Source organism: Poeciliopsis prolifica, unplaced genomic scaffold, assembly GCF_027474105.1.
Source record: "Poeciliopsis prolifica strain line A6 unplaced genomic scaffold, Auburn_PproV2 SCAFFOLD044, whole genome shotgun sequence".
Classification (NCBI taxonomy): Eukaryota; Metazoa; Chordata; class Actinopteri; order Cyprinodontiformes; family Poeciliidae; genus Poeciliopsis; species Poeciliopsis prolifica.
This window is the reverse complement of record NW_026562419.1, coordinates 116,239-138,764: the sequence shown is the minus strand read 5'-3', so window position 1 is coordinate 138,764 and position 22,526 is coordinate 116,239. Positions and strand designations below refer to the sequence as shown.

Here is a 22,526-nt window from a genome sequence, read left to right as displayed (position 1 = left end):
CTAATTACTCATTTATTAATATTTCATTTTCTCCTAAGTGAGAAAAATATGAGCAAATATTTAAATGTATTTTTAGTTCTTAATGTCTCAACATTTTATTCCAAAACTTAGAAACTAAAATATTTTCCAGCTGCTCTGAGATTTCTGCAGACTGTATGTAGAAATTAACCTTTAAACTCCACATGTTCACACAGACAGACATTTGCAATCAGTTTATTGATTAATGACATTAAAGTTACAGAAAAACATGAAGGAAATATTTTCAGTTTGTAAGTATTCATTTAAATTTGTCATGAAGCATCAGAAATCTAAAATATACAATATATATAACAATAAACATTTTTATTACGACTGAATAATTCATTACAATGGAACATTTTACTAATCAATAATCAGGTTATTAAATCTAACCTGATGTTTCTGTGGTGGTAAAATTTCATCAACCAAAGTCAAGGGAACAAAACTTTTATCTGTATTATATTTTGCATCTAAACTTGTTAAATGATTATTTTTTTGTTTTTCTTTACTTTTTTTTTTGACACAGAAAATCAAGTTTGTAATTAGAGCCGCCAGAAATGTCAGTGCCACAGAGACGATGATGAAGATGATGATGATGATGATGCTCCTTCCTCGTCTCTCTGGTTCTGGAGTCAATCTTGGTCTCTGAGTTTGGATCTGATCAGCAGCTGCTGGGAGAGAAATCAGAAATATTTATTAATATTTGATGGAAACTGAGATCCAGGAGGATTCATGGAGAAGATGAAGAAATTCAACAACTCAGGATTTTATCAGAGTAAAATATTTATTCTCACCAGTAACGCTGAGTCGACATCTTCCAGAGTTGAATCCATCTCCAGTTTTTCACGTCACACAGATACAGACCAGAGTCTTCAGTCCTCAGTCTGGACACATGGAGTCTGATTCTTCCTTCTCTGAGGACGTCTTTGTCGCTCTGGACTCGTCCTGAAAACTGATCATCCTGAGACTCTGGAATCTCAACTCCTTCATGGACCTGATAGAGAACTAAGACTCCATGATCTGTGATCGCTTCACAGTAGATGAACAGATTCTTCCAGGTTCCCTGAGTCTTGGTGGTGAAGGTCCACTCCAGAGTGATGCTCTGCTTCTCCTCTGCCTGATAGCTGCTCTGTGTCACATTCACTACAAATGTTGCTGCTGAGGAGACAGAGAGGGAAAGAGAGGAGCAGACACACTGAGAACTGGAACATGGGAGTCTTTCAGCTCCATCTAGAGAGCTTTCTGTCACAAAGACAAGATGGAGACCACAGAGACATGAGCTGAGGATGAGGAGCAGCAGGATGCTGGACATCATCTTCATCCTGAGAGAGGAAGAGGAGGAGAGGCAGCACAACATCAGTACAAGGAACAACTGAATTGCTGTAACTTTCATAACATGATTGAATGATTCACCAAGATTTACAAATGACAAAGAAGAATAGTTTTCTGGTGGATTTTTCTGAATTTTATGTCACTTTTACTCTTTTAGCTCAGAAAAATCAGACTTTAAATAATCAGGATGGATCAACATCAGTGAAGTGATGAAGATCATCAGGACAGATTTTGTTAAATTATTTCTTTAATATTCTGACGTATTTCATCAACATGGTGGAAAAGTTGAGTTTAATACTGGAAGACAAAACAGAGAGCATTGATTCATGTTTTGAAAACAGATCAGTACTGCCACCTTGTGGTGATCAATACACAGCAGTAAAATATTAGGACATGTTTTACATTAGTTTTAGTAAAATCAGTCTGCTATAAAATCTAGAAATAGTTTAGTTTTTCTTTTCTACTGTTTTATTATCACATGTCAGTTAGATTAAAAAATAAACATGACTTTATTTCTACATTGTATCAATTACATTTTATTTTTATAGCACCTTTCAGCAACAAGGCATTTCAAAGAACTTTACATCATAAAAACACAAAATATAAAATCATAGAACACAACCAACAACAACAGATTCTGATTACAGGAACTGGTTCATGTTAAGTTAAGAGTTAATTAAGAAATAAATATTTCAAGTATTTTCTGGTTGTCAAAAGATTAAATTTCATCTTCATGAAAGTTATACACAAGTCTTTCGTCACGTGGTTTTATGGTTTTTAACTGTCATCAGTCAGTCGGTCAGTTTTATCAGTGAGAAAAGGTGCAGGAGTTCAGGCAGGTTTATTCAAAACCTGTAACTTGTTTTTAGCTAAAAACTGAATAAAGTAAACAAAGAGCTGCACTTTGACTGTTTTGACCTTTTTGCTTTGGACTGCGTAAACCAGAACCCACGATGCATTGTTTTAACTATTTGAGTTTATTTCACTTTGGTTTGATCACTTTTGAGATTTGAGTTTTTTCAATTTTGGAATTTTAGTTTTTGGACAAAAAGTCAATAAAATATTGTCTGTGGTTCTGAAACAGATTCTCTAGAAGTTAAAATGCAGAAAGTCAATTTATTATTTTAAATACATCTTTGGTAAAACAACAGAAACCAGATCTTTATAATTTAACAGGTTCTAGTGCATTAAACACCAATCATTATCAAGCTGCTAAATGTTTTATCAGAGTTCCTCTTCATTTTAACATAAAAACTGACCAATAATAAACTAGAACAGACTGACTCACCTGTAACCTGCCTGGATAAAACCTGTGGAGTTCTGAGGTCTTTCCAGCTCTATTCCCTGTTCACTAGAGTTTAGATATATTTGTGCTAATAGGTGGAGTCACCAAAAGGCAAATAATATCAGGATATTTCACAGGGATCCTCTCAGGTTACTTGGTGCTGCCCAGACCTGCAATGTTTACTGACACTTTTTTCAATCCTCAGACTATTTTCATCAAACTTAATGCATTTAAGAATTAATCATTTTTACAACATTATAAAAACATTCTCACCCAATAAAGCAGGTTTTCACTTTGATTTATCTCTGAACTTTAATAAGAAACACTGAATGCAAACGGTGAGAATATTTAAAGAGAAAATGAAACTGAATAAGGAATAAAATGAACACAAATTAAAGATAATTACTGAAGTTCAGGTAAAAGTCCAGCCTTCGTGCTGCTGCATCAGTTAACAACACATTTATCTGTTTCTGTACTTTTAAAAAAGAGAAATGTTCTTTCTTTCACTCTGAAAATGAGACTCAGTTCAAAGTCTAAAACAGAACTAAAACCCAAACCTGCTGTCATGTTGACACTTGGCCAGATCTAAGAGTCAACATGTCTGTTCATGATGAACAGAACCAGTTTCTATATACATAAACTTCTAGATCATGTTACATTTTAGACAGAAATGAAAAGTAAACCCCACATTACTTTAGTTTACATCAAATAGCCTTTAAATCAACTTATTTATGGAGAATGATGAAGAGGAGCTGCAGCTCCAAAACCAGCAAAATGATCATTTTAATATCTGGAGATCAGCTGATCAACGTCTTTACTGGGAAATGTTGCTGCTTCGTAACATTTCTGTTAATTAACATTTTCAAATGATTAATTCTGCTTTTTGTTTCTTTTCAATCTAAGTATTATATTGAATTGTGAATCTTTACTAGTCAGCCTTGATTATTATCAGCCCACATCATGACATCACCACCTCTTGAAATTTATTTATTTATATTCTATAATTTTCTAAAAAAAATAAAAATCTGAACAAATATCTAAGTAAATATTTACTTCTTAATCTTCTAACCTTTTTTCAAAACTGATATCAGAAACTAAAGTATTTGCTTCAATATTTCTGCAGAAATTAACTTTATAGTTAAAACAACACATGTTCACACAGACAGACGTTTGCAATCAGTTTATTGATTAATGACATTAAAGTTACAGAAAAACATGAAGGAAATATTTTCAGTTTGGAAATATTTCTTTGAATTTGTCATATAGATCAGATGTGATTATATAGATATAATGATGACTTGTCCTATTTTTTAACCCTGAATGTTTTCTTCTAGCAAATGAACTGGAACATGAGAATAAATGACAGAAAGAGAAAATGTTTCATTCAATATGAGAGCAAAGCTGCTGGTTTGATGCTGTTTTTCACATCAGTGATCAATAAAGTTTAATGAGAGAATCTGGAGATTTAAAGTCGTTGGATTGAACCACCAACAGATTATATAGAATAATTAAACCATTCAGGTCAAGATTTGATCCTAATGAATATTTTTTATATGTTTTAACAGCCAGAAATGACAATTTGTTTGTTTTTGCTCATTTTTATGAAGCCAGTTGTGCATCAGGCCAGCAGATCGTCATCATGTTGAAAATTCAGTTTAAAGATTTAAAGATGAGATTCTTTGATTTAGAAACTTTCATCGTCTCAAATTCATTCAGCATTTTTATCTGTTCTGCTGCTTTGAACTGAAACTGAACATCTTGGCAGCTGAGTCGTCATTTCAGTGACTTGAAACAACATCATCAATAATTATTGTCTCAATATTACAGATAAAAACAAAGAAACTGTAACATCTGCAGTTCAGATCTTCAAACTGAGGCTGAACTAAAAATCTTATTTACGGCTGTGTGTTTCCAGTTTGGTTCATGTTCCAATTTCTGACCACAAGGGGGCAGCAGTATTCTTTACCAAAATGATCATTATGCATCTTTGCATTTCTGGCATTTTGAGTTTTCTTACACAAAACACCATTTCCCACAATGCACTTCTCCTCTGCGACCATTCTGAAAGCTTAACGCCAATCAGACGTGATCTAGTTTTCTGTCTCCGGCCAAAGAGACTTTGAGTCGTTCAGCGGCTCTGCCTGAAACCGCTGAACTGAAGGATGAGCCATACATGGTCCGCCATGTTTCCTGCTTTACATTGACGGAAGTCGGACCATATTATGTTAGTTGTCGGTCAAAGGAAGATTTTCTTCAATCGTTCCTCCCTAAAGCCAACTTGAGGAGCACCATTGGGTAAAAAACGTGCCTTTGTGAGTAATTCAACATGGTTGAACTTTCCGGATAAGTTTCATTCCTTCTCTGAAGTTCATTCCACACCTTCTGACCAGCAGGGGGCAGCAGTCTTCTTTCAGACTCAGGTGGTCAGTGGTTCATGCATTCCTATGCATTTCTGGCATTTTGAGTTTTCTTACACAAAACACCAATTCCCACAATGCACTTCTCCTCTGCGACCATTCTGAAACCTTAACGCCAATCAGACGTGATCTAGTTTTCTGTCTCTGGCCAAAGAGACTTTGAGTCGTTCAGCTGCTCTGCCTCAAACCGATGAACTGAAGGATGAGCCATACATGGTCCGCCATGTTTCCTGCTTTACATTGACGGAAGTCGGACCATATTATGTTAGTTGTCGGTCAAAGGAAGATTTTCTTCAATCGTTCCTCCCTAAAGCCAACTTGAGGAGCACCATTGGGTAAAAAACGTGCCTTTGTGAGTAATTCAACATGGTTGAACTTTCCGGATAAGTTTCATTCCTTCTCTGAAGTTCATTCCACACCTTCTGACCAGCAGGGGGCAGCAGTCTTCTTTCAGACTCAGGTGGTCAGTGGTTCATGCATTCCTATGCATTTCTGGCATTTTGAGTTTTCTTACACAAAACACCAATTCCCACAATGCACTTCTCCTCTGCGACCATTCTGAAACCTTAACGCCAATCAGACGTGATCTAGTTTTCTGTCTCTGGCCAAAGAGACTTTGAGTCGTTCAGCTGCTCTGCCTCAAACCGATGAACTGAAGGATGAGCCATACATGGTCCGCCATGTTTCCTGCTTTACATTGACGGAAGTCGGACCATATTATGTTAGTTGTCGGTCAAAGGAAGATTTTCTTCAATCGTTCCTCCCTAAAGCCAACTTGAGGAGCACCATTGGGTAAAAAACGTGCCTTTGTGAGTAATTCAACATGGTTGAACTTTCCGGATAAGTTTCATTCCTTGTCTGAAACTCATTCCACTCCTTCTGACCAGCAGGGGGCAGCAGTCTTCTTTCAGACTCAGGTAGTCAGTGGTTCATGCATTCCTATGCATTTCTGGCATTTTGAGTTTTCTTACACAAAACACCATTTCCACAATGCACTTCTCCTCTGCAACCATTCTGAAAGCTTAACGCCAATCAGACATGATCTAGTTTTCTGTCTCCGGCCAAAGAGACTTTGAGTCGTTCAGCGGCTCTGCCTCAAACCGCTGAACTGAAGGATGAGCCATACATGGTCCGCCATGTTTCCTGCTTTACATTGACGGAAGTCGGACCATATTATGTCAGTTGTCGGTCAAAGGAAGATTTTCTTCAATCGTTCCTCCCTAAAGCCAACTTGAGGAGCACCATTGGGTAAAAAACGTGCCTTTGTGAGTAATTCAACATGGTTGAACTTTCCGGATAAGTTTCATTCCTTCTCTGAAGCTCATTCCACACCTTCTGACCAGCAGGGGGCAGCAGTCTTCTTTCAGACTCAGGTAGTCAGTGGTTCATGCATTCCTATGCATTTCTGGCATTTTGAGTTTTCTTACACAAAACACCATTTCCCACAATGCACTTCTCCTCTGCGACCATTCTGAAAGCTTAACGCCAATCAGACGTGATCTAGTTTTCTGTCTCCGGCCAAAGAGACTTTGAGTCGTTCAGCGGCTCTGCCTCAAACCGCTGAACTGAAGGATGAGCCATACATGGTCCGCCATGTTTCCTGCTTTACATTGACGGAAGTCGGACCATATTATGTCAGTTGTCGGTCAAAGGAAGATTTTCTTCAATCGTTCCTCCCTAAAGCCAACTTGAGGAGCACCATTGGGTAAAAAACGTGCCTTTGTGAGTAATTCAACATGGTTGAACTTTCCGGATAAGTTTCATTCCTTCTCTGAAGTTCATTCCACACCTTCTGACCAGCAGGGGGCAGCAGTCTTCTTTCAGACTCAGGTAGTCAGTGGTTCATGCATTCCTATGCATTTCTGGCATTTTGAGTTTTCTTACACAAAACACCATTTCCCACAATGCACTTCTCCTCTGTGACCAGTCTAAAATCTTAACGCCAATCAGATATGATCTAGTTTTCTGTCTCCGGCCAAAGAGACTTTGAGTCGTTCAGCTGCTCTGCCTCAAACCGATGAACTGAAGGATGAGCCATACATGGTCCGCCATGTTTCCTGCTTTACATTGACGGAAGTCGGACCATATTATGTTAGTTGTCGGTCAAAGGAAGATTTTCTTCAATCGTTCCTCCCTAAAGCCAACTTGAGGAGCACCATTGGGTAAAAAACGTGCCTTTGTGAGTAATTCAACATGGTTGAACTTTCCGGATAAGTTTCATTCCTTCTCTGAAACTCATTCCACACCTTCTGACCAGCAGGGGGCAGCAGTCTTCTTTCAGACTCAGGTGGTCAGTGGTTCATGCATTCCTATGCATTTCTGGCATTTTGAGTTTTCTTACACAAAACACCATTTCCCACAATGCACTTCTCCTCTGCGACCATTCTGAAAGCTTAACGCCAATCAGACGTGATCTAGTTTTCTGTCTCTGGCCAAAGAGACTTTGAGTCGTTCAGCGGCTCTGCCTGAAACCGATGAACTGAAGGATGAGCCATACATGGTCCGCCATGTTTCCTGCTTTACATTGACGGAAGTCGGACCATATTATGTTAGTTGTCGGTCAAAGGAAGATTTTCTTCAATCGTTCCTCCCTAAAGCCAACTTGAGGAGCACCATTGGGTAAAAAACGTGCCTTTGTGAGTAATTCAACATGGTTGAACTTTCCGGATAAGTTTCATTCCTTCTCTGAAGCTCATTCCACACCTTCTGACCAGCAGGGGGCAGGAGTCTTCTTTCAGACTCAGGTAGTCAGTGGTTCATGCATTCCTATGCATTTCTGGCATTTTGAGTTTTCTTACACAAAACACCATTTCCCACAATGCACTTCTCCTCTGCGACCATTCTGAAAGCTTAACGCCAATCAGACGTGATCTAGTTTTCTGTCTCCGGCCAAAGAGACTTTGAGTCGTTCAGCTGCTCTGCCTGAAACCGAACTGAAGGAAGAGCCATACATGGTCCGCCATGTTTCCTGCTTTACATTGACGGAAGTCGGACCATATTATGTTAGTTGTCGGTCAAAGGAAGATTTTCTTCAATCGTTCCTCCCTAAAGCCAACTTGAGGAGCACCATTGGGTAAAAAACGTGCCTTTGTGAGTAATTCAACATGGTTGAACTTTCCGGATAAGTTTCATTCCTTCTCTGAAGTTCATTCCACACCTTCTGACCAGCAGGGGGCAGCAGTCTTCTTTCAGACTCAGGTGGTCAGTGGTTCATGCATTCCTATGCATTTCTGGCATTTTGAGTTTTCTTACACAAAACACCAATTCCCACAATGCACTTCTCCTCTGCGACCATTCTGAAACCTTAACGCCAATCAGACGTGATCTAGTTTTCTGTCTCTGGCCAAAGAGACTTTGAGTCGTTCAGCTGCTCTGCCTCAAACCGATGAACTGAAGGATGAGCCATACATGGTCCGCCATGTTTCCTGCTTTACATTGACGGAAGTCGGACCATATTATGTTAGTTGTCGGTCAAAGGAAGATTTTCTTCAATCGTTCCTCCCTAAAGCCAACTTGAGGAGCACCATTGGGTAAAAAACGTGCCTTTGTGAGTAATTCAACATGGTTGAACTTTCCGGATAAGTTTCATTCCTTCTCTGAAACTCATTCCACTCATTCTGACCAGCAGGGGGCAGCAGTCTTCTTTCAGACTCACGTAGTCAGTGGTTCATGCATTCCTATGCATTTCTGGCATTTTGAGTTTTCTTACACAAAACACCATTTCCCACAATGCACTTCTCCTCTGCGACCATTCTGAAAGCTTAACGCCAATCAGACGTGATCTAGTTTTCTGTCTCCGGCCAAAGAGACTTTGAGTCGTTCAGCGGCTCTGCCTCAAACCGCTGAACTGAAGGATGAGCCATACATGGTCCGCCATGTTTCCTGCTTTACATTGACGGAAGTCGGACCATATTATGTCAGTTGTCGGTCAAAGGAAGATTTTCTTCAATCGTTCCTCCCTAAAGCCAACTTGAGGAGCACCATTGGGTAAAAAACGTGCCTTTGTGAGTAATTCAACATGGTTGAACTTTCCGGATAAGTTTCATTCCTTCTCTGAAGCTCATTCCACACCTTCTGACCAGCAGGGGGCAGCAGTCTTCTTTCAGACTCAGGTAGTCAGTGGTTCATGCATTCCTATGCATTTCTGGCATTTTGAGTTTTCTTACACAAAACACCATTTCCCACAATGCACTTCTCCTCTGCGACCATTCTGAAAGCTTAACGCCAATCAGACGTGATCTAGTTTTCTGTCTCTGGCCAAAGAGACTTTGAGTCGTTCAGCTGCTCTGCCTGAAACCGCTGAACTGAAGGATGAGCCATACATGGTCCGCCATGTTTCCTGCTTTACATTGACGGAAGTCGGACCATATTATGTTAGTTGTCGGTCAAAGGAAGATTTTCTTCAATCGTTCCTCCCTAAAGCCAACTTGAGGAGCACCATTGGGTAAAAAACGTGCCTTTGTGAGTAATTCAACATGGTTGAACTTTCCGGATAAGTTTCATTCCTTCTCTGAAGTTCATTCCACACCTTCTGACCAGCAGGGGGCAGCAGTCTTCTTTCAGACTCAGGTAGTCAGTGGTTCATGCATTCCTATGCATTTCTGGCATTTTGAGTTTTCTTACACAAAACACCATTTCCCACAATGCACTTCTCCTCTGTGACCAGTCTAAAATCTTAACGCCAATCAGATATGATCTAGTTTTCTGTCTCCGGCCAAAGAGACTTTGAGTCGTTCAGCTGCTCTGCCTCAAACCGATGAACTGAAGTACATGGTCCGCCATGTTTCCTGCTTTACATTGACGGAAGTCGGACCATATTATGTTAGTTGTCGGTCAAAGGAAGATTTTCTTCAATCGTTCCTCCCTAAAGCCAACTTGAGGAGCACCATTGGGTAAAAAACGTGCCTTTGTGAGTAATTCAACATGGTTGAACTTTCCGGATAAGTTTCATTCCTTCTCTGAAACTCATTCCACACCTTCTGACCAGCAGGGGGCAGCAGTCTTCTTTCAGACTCAGGTGGTCAGTGGTTCATGCATTCCTATGCATTTCTGGCATTTTGAGTTTTCTTACACAAAACACCATTTCCCACAATGCACTTCTCCTCTGCGACCATTCTGAAAGCTTAACGCCAATCAGACGTGATCTAGTTTTCTGTCTCTGGCCAAAGAGACTTTGAGTCATTCAGCGGCTCTGCCTGAAACCGATGAACTGAAGGATGAGCCATACATGGTCCGCCATGTTTCCTGCTTTACATTGACGGAAGTCGGACCATATTATGTTAGTTGTCGGTCAAAGGAAGATTTTCTTCAATCGTTCCTCCCTAAAGCCAACTTGAGGAGCACCATTGGGTAAAAAACGTGCCTTTGTGAGTAATTCAACATGGTTGAACTTTCCGGATAAGTTTCATTCCTTCTCTGAAGCTCATTCCACACCTTCTGACCAGCAGGGGGCAGGAGTCTTCTTTCAGACTCAGGTAGTCAGTGGTTCATGCATTCCTATGCATTTCTGGCATTTTGAGTTTTCTTACACAAAACACCATTTCCCACAATGCACTTCTCCTCTGCGACCATTCTGAAAGCTTAACGCCAATCAGACGTGATCTAGTTTTCTATCTCCGGCCAAAGAGACTTTGAGTCGTTCAGCTGCTCTGTCTGAAACCGCTGAACTGAAGGATGAGCCATACATGGTCCGCCATGTTTCCTGCTTTACATTGACGGAAGTCGGACCATATTATGTTAGTTGTCGGTCAAAGGAAGATTTTCTTCAATCGTTCCTCCCTAAAGCCAACTTGAGGAGCACCATTGGGTAAAAAACGTGCCTTTGTGAGTAATTCAACATGGTTGAACTTTCCAGATAAGTTTCATTCCTTCTCTGAAACTCATTCCACACCTTCTGACCAGCAGGGGGCAGCAGTCTTCTTTCAGACTCAGGTGGTCAGTGGTTCATGCATTCCTATGCATTTCTGGCATTTTGAGTTTTCTTACACAAAACACCATTTCCCACAATGCACTTCTCCTCTGCGACCATTCTGAAAGCTTAACGCCAATCAGACGTGATCTAGTTTTCTATCTCTGGCCAAAGAGACTTTGAGTCGTTCAGCGGCTCTGCCTCAAACCGCTGAACTGAAGGATGAGCCATACATGGTCCGCCATGTTTCCTGCTTTACATTGACGGAAGTCGGACCATATTATGTTAGTTGTCGGTCAAAGGAAGATTTTCTTCAATCGTTCCTCCCTAAAGCCAACTTGAGGAGCACCATTGGGTAAAAAACGTGCCTTTGTGAGTAATTCAACATGGTTGAACTTTCCGGATAAGTTTCATTCCTTCTCTGAAGTTCATTCCACACCTTCTGACCAGCAGGGGGCAGCAGTCTTCTTTCAGACTCAGGTAGTCAGTGGTTCATGCATTCCTATGCATTTCTGGCATTTTGAGTTTTCTTACACAAAACACCATTTCCCACAATGCACTTCTCCTCTGCGACCATTCTGAAAGCTTAACGCCAATCAGATGTGATCTAGTTTTCTGTCTCCGGCCAAAGAGACTTAGAGTCGTTCAGCGGCTCTGCCTCAAACCCCTGAACTGAAGGATGAGCCATACATGGTCCGCCATGTTTCCTGCTTTACATTGACGGAAGTCGGACCATATTATGTTAGTTGTCGGTCAAAGGAAGATTTTCTTCAATCGTTCCTCCCTAAAGCCAACTTGAGGAGCACCATTGGGTAAAAAACGTGCCTTTGTGAGTAATTCAACATGGTTGAACTTTCCGGATAAGTTTCATTCCTTATCTGAAACTCATTCCACACCTTCTGACCAGCAGGGGGCAGCAGTCTTCTTTCAGACTCAGGTAGTCAGTGGTTCATGCATTCCTATGCATTTCTGGCATTTTGAGTTTTCTTACACAAAACACCATTTCCCACATTGCACTTCTCCTCTGCGACCATTCTGAAAGCTTAACGCCAATCAGATGTGATCTAGTTTTCTGTCTCCGGCCAAAGAGACTTTGAGTCGTTCAGCGGCTCTGCCTCAAACCCCTGAACTGAAGGATGAGCCATACATGGTCCGCCATGTTTCCTGCTTTACATTGACGGAAGTCGGACCATATTATGTTAGTTGTCGGTCAAAGGAAGATTTTCTTCAATCGTTCCTCCCTAAAGCCAACTTGAGGAGCACCATTGGGTAAAAAACGTGCCTTTGTGAGTAATTCAACATGGTTGAACTTTCCAGATAAGTTTCATTCCTTCTCTGAAGCTCATTCCACACCTTCTGACCAGCAGGGGGCAGCAGTCTTCTTTCAGACTCAGGTAGTCAGTGGTTCATGCATTCCTATGCATTTCTGGCATTTTGAGTTTTCTTACACAAAACACCATTTCCCACAATGCACTTCTCCTCTGCGACCATTCTGAAAGCTTAACGCCAATCAGACGTGATCTAGTTTTCTATCTCCGGCCAAAGAGACTTTGAGTCGTTCAGCGGCTCTGCCTCAAACCGCTGAACTGAAGGATGAGCCATACATGGTCCGCCATGTTTCCTGCTTTACATTGACGGAAGTCGGACCATATTATGTCAGTTGTCGGTCAAAGGAAGATTTTCTTCAATCGTTCCTCCCTAAAGCCAACTTGAGGAGCACCATTGGGTAAAAAACGTGCCTTTGTGAGTAATTCAACATGGTTGAAACTTTCCGGATAAGTTTCATTCCTTATCTGAAACTCATTCCACACCTTCTGACCAGCAGGGGGCAGCAGTCTTCTTTCAGACTCAGGTAGTCAGTGGTTCATGCATTCCTATGCATTTCTGGCATTTTGAGTTTTCTTACACAAAACACCATTTCCCACAATGCACTTCTCCTCTGTGACCAGTCTAAAATCTTAACGCCAATCAGATATGATCTAGTTTTCTGTCTCCGGCCAAAGAGACTTTGAGTCGTTCAGCGGCTCTGCCTCAAACCGATGAACTGAAGGATGAGCCATACATGGTCCGCCATGTTTCCTGCTTTACATTGACGGAAGTCGGACCATATTATGTTAGTTGTCGGTCAAAGAAAGATTTTCTTCAATTGTTCCTCCCTAAAGCCAACTTGAGGAGCACCATTGGGTAAAAAACGTGCCTTTGTGAGTAATTCAACATGGTTGAACTTTCCGGATAAGTTTCATTCCTTATCTGAAACTCATTCCACACCTTCTGACCAGCAGGGGGCAGCAGTCTTCTTTCAGACTCAGGTAGTCAGTGGTTCATGCATTCCTATGCATTTCTGGCATTTTGAGTTTTCTTACACAAAACACCATTTCCCACATTGCACTTCTCCTCTGCGACCATTCTGAAAGCTTAACGCCAATCAGATGTGATCTAGTTTTCTGTCTCCGGCCAAAGAGACTTTGAGTCGTTCAGCGGCTCTGCCTCAAACCCCTGAACTGAAGGATGAGCCATACATGGTCCGCCATGTTTCCTGCTTTACATTGACGGAAGTCGGACCATATTATGTTAGTTGTCGGTCAAAGGAAGATTTTCTTCAATCGTTCCTCCCTAAAGCCAACTTGAGGAGCACCATTGGGTAAAAAACGTGCCTTTGTGAGTAATTCAACATGGTTGAACTTTCCAGATAAGTTTCATTCCTTCTCTGAAGCTCATTCCACACCTTCTGACCAGCAGGGGGCAGCAGTCTTCTTTCAGACTCAGGTAGTCAGTGGTTCATGCATTCCTATGCATTTCTGGCATTTTGAGTTTTCTTACACAAAACACCATTTCCCACAATGCACTTCTCCTCTGCGACCATTCTGAAAGCTTAACGCCAATCAGACGTGATCTAGTTTTCTATCTCCGGCCAAAGAGACTTTGAGTCGTTCAGCGGCTCTGCCTCAAACCGCTGAACTGAAGGATGAGCCATACATGGTCCGCCATGTTTCCTGCTTTACATTGACGGAAGTCGGACCATATTATGTCAGTTGTCGGTCAAAGGAAGATTTTCTTCAATCGTTCCTCCCTAAAGCCAACTTGAGGAGCACCATTGGGTAAAAAACGTGCCTTTGTGAGTAATTCAACATGGTTGAACTTTCCGGATAAGTTTCATTCCTTATCTGAAACTCATTCCACACCTTCTGACCAGCAGGGGGCAGCAGTCTTCTTTCAGACTCAGGTAGTCAGTGGTTCATGCATTCCTATGCATTTCTGGCATTTTGAGTTTTCTTACACAAAACACCATTTCCCACAATGCACTTCTCCTCTGCGACCATTCTGAAAGCTTAACGCCAATCAGACGTGATCTAGTTTTCTATCTCCGGCCAAAGAGACTTTGAGTCGTTCAGCGGCTCTGCCTCAAACCGCTGAACTGAAGGATGAGCCATACATGGTCCGCCATGTTTCCTGCTTTACATTGACGGAAGTCGGACCATATTATGTCAGTTGTCGGTCAAAGGAAGATTTTCTTCAATCGTTCCTCCCTAAAGCCAACTTGAGGAGCACCATTGGGTAAAAAACGTGCCTTTGTGAGTAATTCAACATGGTTGAACTTTCCGGATAAGTTTCATTCCTTATCTGAAACTCATTCCACACCTTCTGACCAGCAGGGGGCAGCAGTCTTCTTTCAGACTCAGGTAGTCAGTGGTTCATGCATTCCTATGCATTTCTGGCATTTTGAGTTTTCTTACACAAAACACCATTTCCCACATTGCACTTCTCCTCTGCGACCATTCTGAAAGCTTAACGCCAATCAGATGTGATCTAGTTTTCTGTCTCCGGCCAAAGAGACTTTGAGTCGTTCAGCGGCTCTGCCTCAAACCCCTGAACTGAAGGATGAGCCATACATGGTCCGCCATGTTTCCTTTACATTGACGGAAGTCGGACCATATTATGTTAGTTGTCGGTCAAAGGAAGATTTTCTTCAATCGTTCCTCCCTAAAGCCAACTTGAGGAGCACCATTGGGTAAAAAACGTGCCTTTGTGAGTAATTCAACATGGTTGAACTTTCCAGATAAGTTTCATTCCTTCTCTGAAGCTCATTCCACACCTTCTGACCAGCAGGGGGCAGCAGTCTTCTTTCAGACTCAGGTAGTCAGTGGTTCATGCATTCCTATGCATTTCTGGCATTTTGAGTTTTCTTACACAAAACACCATTTCCCACAATGCACTTCTCCTCTGCGACCATTCTGAAAGCTTAACGCCAATCAGACGTGATCTAGTTTTCTATCTCCGGCCAAAGAGACTTTGAGTCGTTCAGCGGCTCTGCCTCAAACCGCTGAACTGAAGGATGAGCCATACATGGTCCGCCATGTTTCCTGCTTTACATTGACGGAAGTCGGACCATATTATGTTAGTTGTCGGTCAAAGGAAGATTTTCTTCAATCGTTCCTCCCTAAAGCCAACTTGAGGAGCACCATTGGGTAAAAAACGTGCCTTTGTGAGTAATTCAACATGGTTGAACTTTCCGGATAAGTTTCATTCCTTATCTGAAACTCATTCCACACCTTCTGACCAGCAGGGGGCAGCAGTCTTCTTTCAGACTCAGGTAGTCAGTGGTTCATGCATTCCTATGCATTTCTGGCATTTTGAGTTTTCTTACACAAAACACCATTTCCCACAATGCACTTCTCCTCTGTGACCAGTCTAAAATCTTAACGCCAATCAGATATGATCTAGTTTTCTGTCTCCGGCCAAAGAGACTTTGAGTCGTTCAGCGGCTCTGCCTCAAACCGATGAACTGAAGGATGAGCCATACATGGTCCGCCATGTTTCCTGCTTTACATTGACGGAAGTCGGACCATATTATGTTAGTTGTCGGTCAAAGAAAGATTTTCTTCAATTGTTCCTCCCTAAAGCCAACTTGAGGAGCACCATTGGGTAAAAAACGTGCCTTTGTGAGTAATTCAACATGGTTGAACTTTCCGGATAAGTTTCATTCCTTATCTGAAACTCATTCCACCTTCTGACCAGCAGGGGGCAGTCTTCTTTCAGACTCAGGTAGTCAGTGGTTCATGCATTCCTATGCATTTCTGGCATTTTGAGTTTTCTTACACAAAACACCATTTCCCACATTGCACTTCTCCTCTGCGACCATTCTGAAAGCTTAACGCCAATCAGATGTGATCTAGTTTTCTGTCTCCGGCCAAAGAGACTTTGAGTCGTTCAGCGGGCTGCCTCAAACCCCTGAACTGAAGGATGAGCCATACATGGTCCGCCATGTTTCCTGCTTTACATTGACGGAAGTCGGACCATATTATGTTAGTTGTCGGTCAAAGGAAGATTTTCTTCAATCGTTCCTCCCTAAAGCCAACTTGAGGAGCACCATTGGGTAAAAAACGTGCCTTTGTGAGTAATTCAACATGGTTGAACTTTCCAGATAAGTTTCATTCCTTCTCTGAAGCTCATTCCACACCTTCTGACCAGCAGGGGGCAGCAGTCTTCTTTCAGACTCAGGTAGTCAGTGGTTCATGCATTCCTATGCATTTCTGGCATTTTGAGTTTTCTTACACAAAACACCATTTCCCACAATGCACTTCTCCTCTGCGACCATTCTGAAAGCTTAACGCCAATCAGACGTGATCTAGTTTTCTATCTCCGGCCAAAGAGACTTTGAGTCGTTCAGCGGCTCTGCCTCAAACCGCTGAACTGAAGGATGAGCCATACATGGTCCGCCATGTTTCCTGCTTTACATTGACGGAAGTCGGACCATATTATGTCAGTTGTCGGTCAAAGGAAGATTTTCTTCAATCGTTCCTCCCTAAAGCCAACTTGAGGAGCACCATTGGGTAAAAAACGTGCCTTTGTGAGTAATTCAACATGGTTGAACTTTCCGGATAATTTTCATTCCTTATCTGAAACTCATTCCACACCTTCTGACCAGCAGGGGGCAGCAGTCTTCTTTCAGACTCAGGTAGTCAGTGGTTCATGCATTCCTATGCATTTCTGGCATTTTGAGTTTTCTTACACAAAACACCATTTCCCACAATGCACTTCTCCTCTGTGACCAGTCTAAAATCTTAACGCCAATCAGATATGATCTAGTTTTCTGTCTCCGGCCAAAGAGACTTTGAGTCGTTCAGCGGCTCTGCCTCAAACCGATGAACTGAAGGATGAGCCATACATGGTCCGCCATGTTTCCTGCTTTACATTGACGGAAGTCGGACCATATTATGTTAGTTGTCGGTCAAAGGAAGATTTTCTTCAATCGTTCCTCCCTAAAGCCAACTTGAGGAGCACCATTGGGTATAAAACGTGCCTTTGTGAGTAATTCAACATGGTTGAACTTTCCAGATAAGTTTCATTCCTTCTCTGAAACTCATTCCACACCTTCTGACCAGCAGGGGGCAGCAGTCTTCTTTCAGACTCAGGTGGTCAGTGGTTCATGCATTCCTATGCATTTCTGGCATTTTGAGTTTTCTTACACAAAACACCATTTCCCACAAAGCACTTCTCCTCTGCGACCATTCTGAAGCTTAACGCCTATCAGACGTGATCTAGTTTTCTGTCTCTGGCCAAAGAGACTTTGAGTCGTTCAGCTGCTCTGCCTCAAACCGATGAACTAAAGGATGAGCCATACATGGTCCGCCATGTTTCCTGCTTTACATTGACGGAAGTCGGACCATATTATGTTAGTTGTCGGTCAAAGGAAGATTTTCTTCAATCGTTCCTCCCTAAAGCCAACTTGAGGAGCACCATTGGGTAAAAAACGTGCCTTTGTGAGTAATTCAACATGGTTGAACTTTCCGGATAAGTTTCATTCCTTCTCTGAAACTCATTCCACACCTTCTGACCAGCAGGGGGCAGCAGTCTTCTTTCAGACTCAGGTGGTCAGTGGTTCATGCATTCCTATGCATTTCTGGCATTTTGAGTTTTCTTACACAAAACACCATTTCCCACAATGCCTTCTCCTCTGTGACCAGTCTAAAATCTTAACCCCAATTAGACATGATCTAGTTTTCTGTCTCCGGCCAAAGAGACTTTTTAGTCGTTCAGCGGCTCTGCCTCAAACCGCTGAACTGAAGGATGAGCCATACATGGTCCGCCATGTTTCCTGCTTTACATTGACGGAAGTCGGACCATATTATGTTAGTTGTCGGTCAAAGAAAGATTTTCTTCAATTGTTCCTCCCTAAAGCCAACTTGAGGAGCACCATTGGGTAAAAAACGTGCCTTTGTGAGTAATTCAACATGGTTGAACTTTCCAGATAAGTTTCATTCCTTCTCTGAAACTCATTCCACACCTTCTGACCAGCAGGGGGCAGCAGTCTTCTTTCAGACTCAGGTAGTCAGTGGTTCATGCATTCCTATGCATTTCTGGCGTTTGAGTTTTCTTACACAAAACACCATTTCCCACAATGCACTTCTCTTCTGCGACCATTCTGAAAGCTTAACGCCAATCAGACGTGATCTAGTTTTCTATCTCCGGCCAAAGAGACTTTGAGTCGTTCAGCGGCTCTGCCTCAATCCGCTGAACTGAAGGATGAGCCATACATGGTCCGCCATGTTTCCTGCTTTACAGCCATGGAAACCGGTTAATACCTTTCCTCCGTGGAGGTAGCTTATTCAAGGATTCAGTTTGTTGCTTATTGACACTTTGTTGATTGACGTCTCTCAAAATTAGACGAATCACATCACAGTTAAACATCAGTAACATCTGACCTTGTTCCATGCATAGCATTTTTGTAAACAAGCTTATTTAAAATAAGACCTCAGTCTACATTCCTACATCCGAGCCGTCGAGGTAGCTAGTTCAGGGATTTGGTGTCTGGCTCAACGACACCACAACCTGTGACATGGCCGTAAATCGTCCCACCAACCTTTTGGCCAAAGGAAGATCGACGGTCGGCCATGTTTATGCGCTACTTCTATGAGGTAGAAACTGTTTTCTCAGTGTAATATTTCCCTCCCGTGATTCCACTGATAGCAGCACCGTTTCTGTAGCGCTGTCGGCAAAGTGCAAAGTGCAAAGTGCATTTGTAATGAACCAAAATATTTCCAGAACAAGTTCTGCTCATTCTGCAGAACTCAGTTTCTGGAAACCAGAGCTGGAGCTCCAAGTCCAATAGGGACTGAAGACGGGGCAATCTTTGGGGATGTCATAAGGTCATAAGGTCATAAGGCCTCCTCTAACACAAAATCGAGTCATGATAAAAAAAAGAAAAATATTGGGAGTGATTTTGATTGTGGATTTTTGGTGAATCTATGTCCTGGAGTTTGATGAGCTGAACCTGAAACCTGAACCAGCAGCAGAGTGGAGGGCGAGTCGTCCTGCTGCCAGCAGGAACAAACCCAAACCAACATAAAGTCCAAACCTCCCGCGATCCACCAGCTCTTGGGTTTCCTCCTGAGTCTGAGGAATGGAAGCTGCAAAGAAAGAATCAAGAATAAATCAGTAGCTGCATCTCCATTGATGTTAAAACTCTGTAAAATGAAATTATGAAAGAAAATTTGCTTCATGGAAACAACCCGATTTTGGAAAAACGCATTTAAGAAGAAGAAGAAGAATTTTCTGTGTCTTAACATTTGACTCATTCATGTTTTTAATGACTTATTGCATGAATAAAATTATTCACATGTGATTTTAATTGTATTTCTTATTCAATGGAAACACTGTATCTGTAAAATATTTTCTTTTTTTTAATCTTTTTTCATTTATGAAATATCAAAGACAGTTTGTAATAAACATTTGTAATGAAAATGCAGCTTTTCAGACCCAAAAATAAAGTGGAAAACAAAAAAGACCAGAAAATAAAGATTAAACCATTTTTATCAGTAAAAACTCACCTCTGACTACAAGCTCCCAGTCTCTATGGTCTCTTCTTCCGTCAATGACGACGTAGCACCGGTACCGACCCGCATCGCTGAGCCTCACTTCAGCCAGGAGACACCGGATCCCTCCATTCCTGACCAGCTGGGGGTCACAGTGCAGTCGACCTTTGAACTCATCATCTGTGTACGTCTCATCTCTGCTGTCGAACCGATAAATCCTCCTCAGCGGCTCCATGCTCATCAGATCGACGTAGAGCCGGTCAGGCGGCGTGGCGTTCGGATCCGGACGGATCCATTTCAGCGTGACGTTGGAGTTCTCCTCGGCCTCGTAGACGTCCAGAGTTTCATTCACGGTGGGCAGAGATTTTCCTGCAGGAGTCAGAAAGAGACAGAAGCAAGAAATCACAACACAAATCCTCAGAAACACTTTGATGAAGTAGTTCTGATAATCTGATGCATCATCACCTCCAAATATCCAGGATTTGATGTTTCAGACGCTGACGGACGATTTAAAACATTTTCTCACGAAGCTTCAGGTAAAAGTTTATTTAACGGCTCAGATGAAAAGTTGTGATCAAAACACTGACAGGAAATAGATCCAGTGATATCAGATCTGCTAATTATTCCTAGAAACCTGAGACGTCCTTCATGCTCTGAGTTAAAGTTCAGTTTCAAACATTCAGTCATATTTTCTCACCCAGAGCAGCAGAACTCAGAATCAGAACCAGGAGAGACGAGGAGGTCCGGTTCAGCATTGATGCTCTGTTAGAAATAATAAAACACATTAATTATAGACATTATTTCTACAAGTTATCACATGCAGAGACCAAAACATTTTACTCCAATAGCAGTAGCACTACTTCAACATATTTATACTCCAGTCAGAATAAAATAATGTTTGGTAAAAAGTTACTGATCAAATTATCAATCATTTAATATTTAAAATTACATAATCAGACAAACCAAAACATAAAGATTTGAGCAATTTTTTTATATTTTATGGAGAAAAATGACAATAATTTAAATAACAACAAAATAACAAAATTAAGAATTTATTATTTTTTTCCAAATCAGTTTCTTTCCATAAAAAACTTATAAAACTTTAATAAAAACTGCAGGTCTGTGTTTAATTATTGGTTAAAACATGTTTGGTTTTTATTCAGTGGGTAGAAAATCCAGAAATTTGACTCAAGTTAGAAAAACTTTATAATAAAAAAACTGAAGTAAAAGTAAAAAGTAATGAAAACAACTAAAGGTACATTTGTTCTAAAAAGTTACTCAAGTTAATGTAACTGAGTAAATGTAACTAGTTACTATTGATCTCTGATCACGTGATAATTACAGAGGATCATCATTTCAATATGGCGTCCAGATGAAACACAAAATGGAGGAAAATAAAATGTTTCGCTTTGATCAGATCTGCAGACGCTTAATAAGTTTAAAGTTTAGTTTTAGTTTAAAACTCATGCAGAAAACAGAGAGAAGTTTTAATTATTATAAAACTGTTAAAAACATGTTTGATCAAAGTGAAACTAAACATCTTAGTTCACTGAGTGTTTCTCTAATGATCGCTGTTACAGAAACTGACGTTTTTCTGCAAACATGACGCAGAGAAAATATGAATTTATATCAAATATTTAATAACTAAAAGCTGAAATGACCTTTGAACCGAAACCTTCATGCAAAAAGCAGCGCAGTTATGAACAATAGGCCCGTATTACAAAAATCAACACATTCTGCTTTATTTAATCTGTCTAGTCAAAACCTCTACAGAGTTTATTCCGTTTGTTATTAATAGAAAAATATTTTATGCAACAAGAAAAGAGCGAAACAAACTGGAACAGAAACATGAAGAGTCGTGATAATATTGCTGCTGAAACTTTGTTCCAACTTTAACTAAACCTTCATTTAATGCGTGAATTTTAAAAACTCTTTAAATCTGAAAACATGCCTTTAGTTAATTTTAGTTGTATATATATATTATTATTGTGTATTTGTTTATTTAATATTGTATTTTTTGACTTTTTGCACGGGAGTTGCAATAGAAATTTCGTTGAATCCTGTTCAATGACAATAAATGCTATTCTATTCTATTCTCTATTCTATGAATTAAAACTGACCGTTTCAGATGAACCGAGTTGAAGATCAGAGAAAATCTTCCTGAACTTTCTGAGAAGATCAGCCCACCTTCTGACGTCATCATCATGCCTGTGTCTCTTAAAGGGGCAGACACACGTTCAGCCACCTGTTTATTCCACGGGATCAGTTTCTGTATTTTTGCTGGATTGTTTTTAATCATAACTAATTATTATACGTTGATTAAAAGAAACTTTCAGACAAAATGGGCAAATAAACCAACAGAATGTTTCTAACCTACAGAACCATCTGTCGCCACTAGGGGGCAGGATTAGTTTGACCTGGTAAAAAAATATGAATAAAGCTGATCTTAAATAAAATGCAGAACTTTATTAGATACAAAGCCAACATACTATCATAATAACTACTGATTACCTGTTGTAATCAGTAGTAAACACAACATGTAAAATATGTAAATACAACAGTAACAACAAAGACAAACTATTTTCCCAGTTTCATAAATTTGACCTGCAGCCCAAATAAAGAGCAGATTGACTCATAATTAGACATTAAAGTGGAAACAAGTAGTGAGAATTTCACTGAGGCTCATTAAATACACAAAAATGAAGAAAAACACATTTAATCAAAAACATGAACTTATGCAAAACTAAGTTTAA

General features: G+C 40.8%; 2 protein-coding genes across 2 annotated transcripts in view; both read right to left on the bottom strand.

The window, feature by feature from the left end:
* Positions 1-354: 354 nt before the first annotated feature.
* Positions 355-21,976, bottom strand: LOC129376447 (uncharacterized). Its single transcript, XM_055056081.1, has 7 exons — positions 21,961-21,976; positions 19,789-20,142; positions 19,317-19,368; positions 2,639-2,701; positions 1,285-1,340; positions 813-1,176; positions 355-689 (listed from the first exon to the last, which is right to left on the bottom strand). The coding sequence occupies exons 1-7, from the start codon at positions 21,974-21,976 to the stop codon at positions 680-682; spliced, it is 915 nt and encodes a 304-aa protein (XP_054912056.1). The 3' UTR covers positions 355-679.
* The window catches only part of LOC129376714 (uncharacterized), a 92,861-nt gene continuing 90,445 nt past the window's right edge, over positions 20,111-22,526 (bottom strand). Inside the window, exons 9-10 of the mRNA XM_055056301.1 lie at positions 20,471-20,535; positions 20,111-20,142 (exon numbers count right to left, since the gene is read on the bottom strand). The gene's annotated coding sequence lies outside the window, so the exon portion shown is untranslated. The remainder of the gene's footprint in view (positions 20,143-20,470; positions 20,536-22,526) is intronic.

What these genes read in the sequence shown, in the direction of transcription:
- LOC129376447 (XM_055056081.1), bottom strand. An exon ending in CTGGGAGCTTGTAGTCAGAG is followed by an intron (nt 19,369 to 19,788) that starts GTGAGTTTTTAC and finishes CTTTCTTTGCAG; the next exon opens with CTTCCATTCCTCAGACTCAG. An exon ending in GAGCTGGTGGATCGCGGGAG is followed by an intron (nt 2,702 to 19,316) that starts GTTTGGACTTTA and finishes TCTAAACTCTAG; the next exon opens with TGAACAGGGAATAGAGCTGG.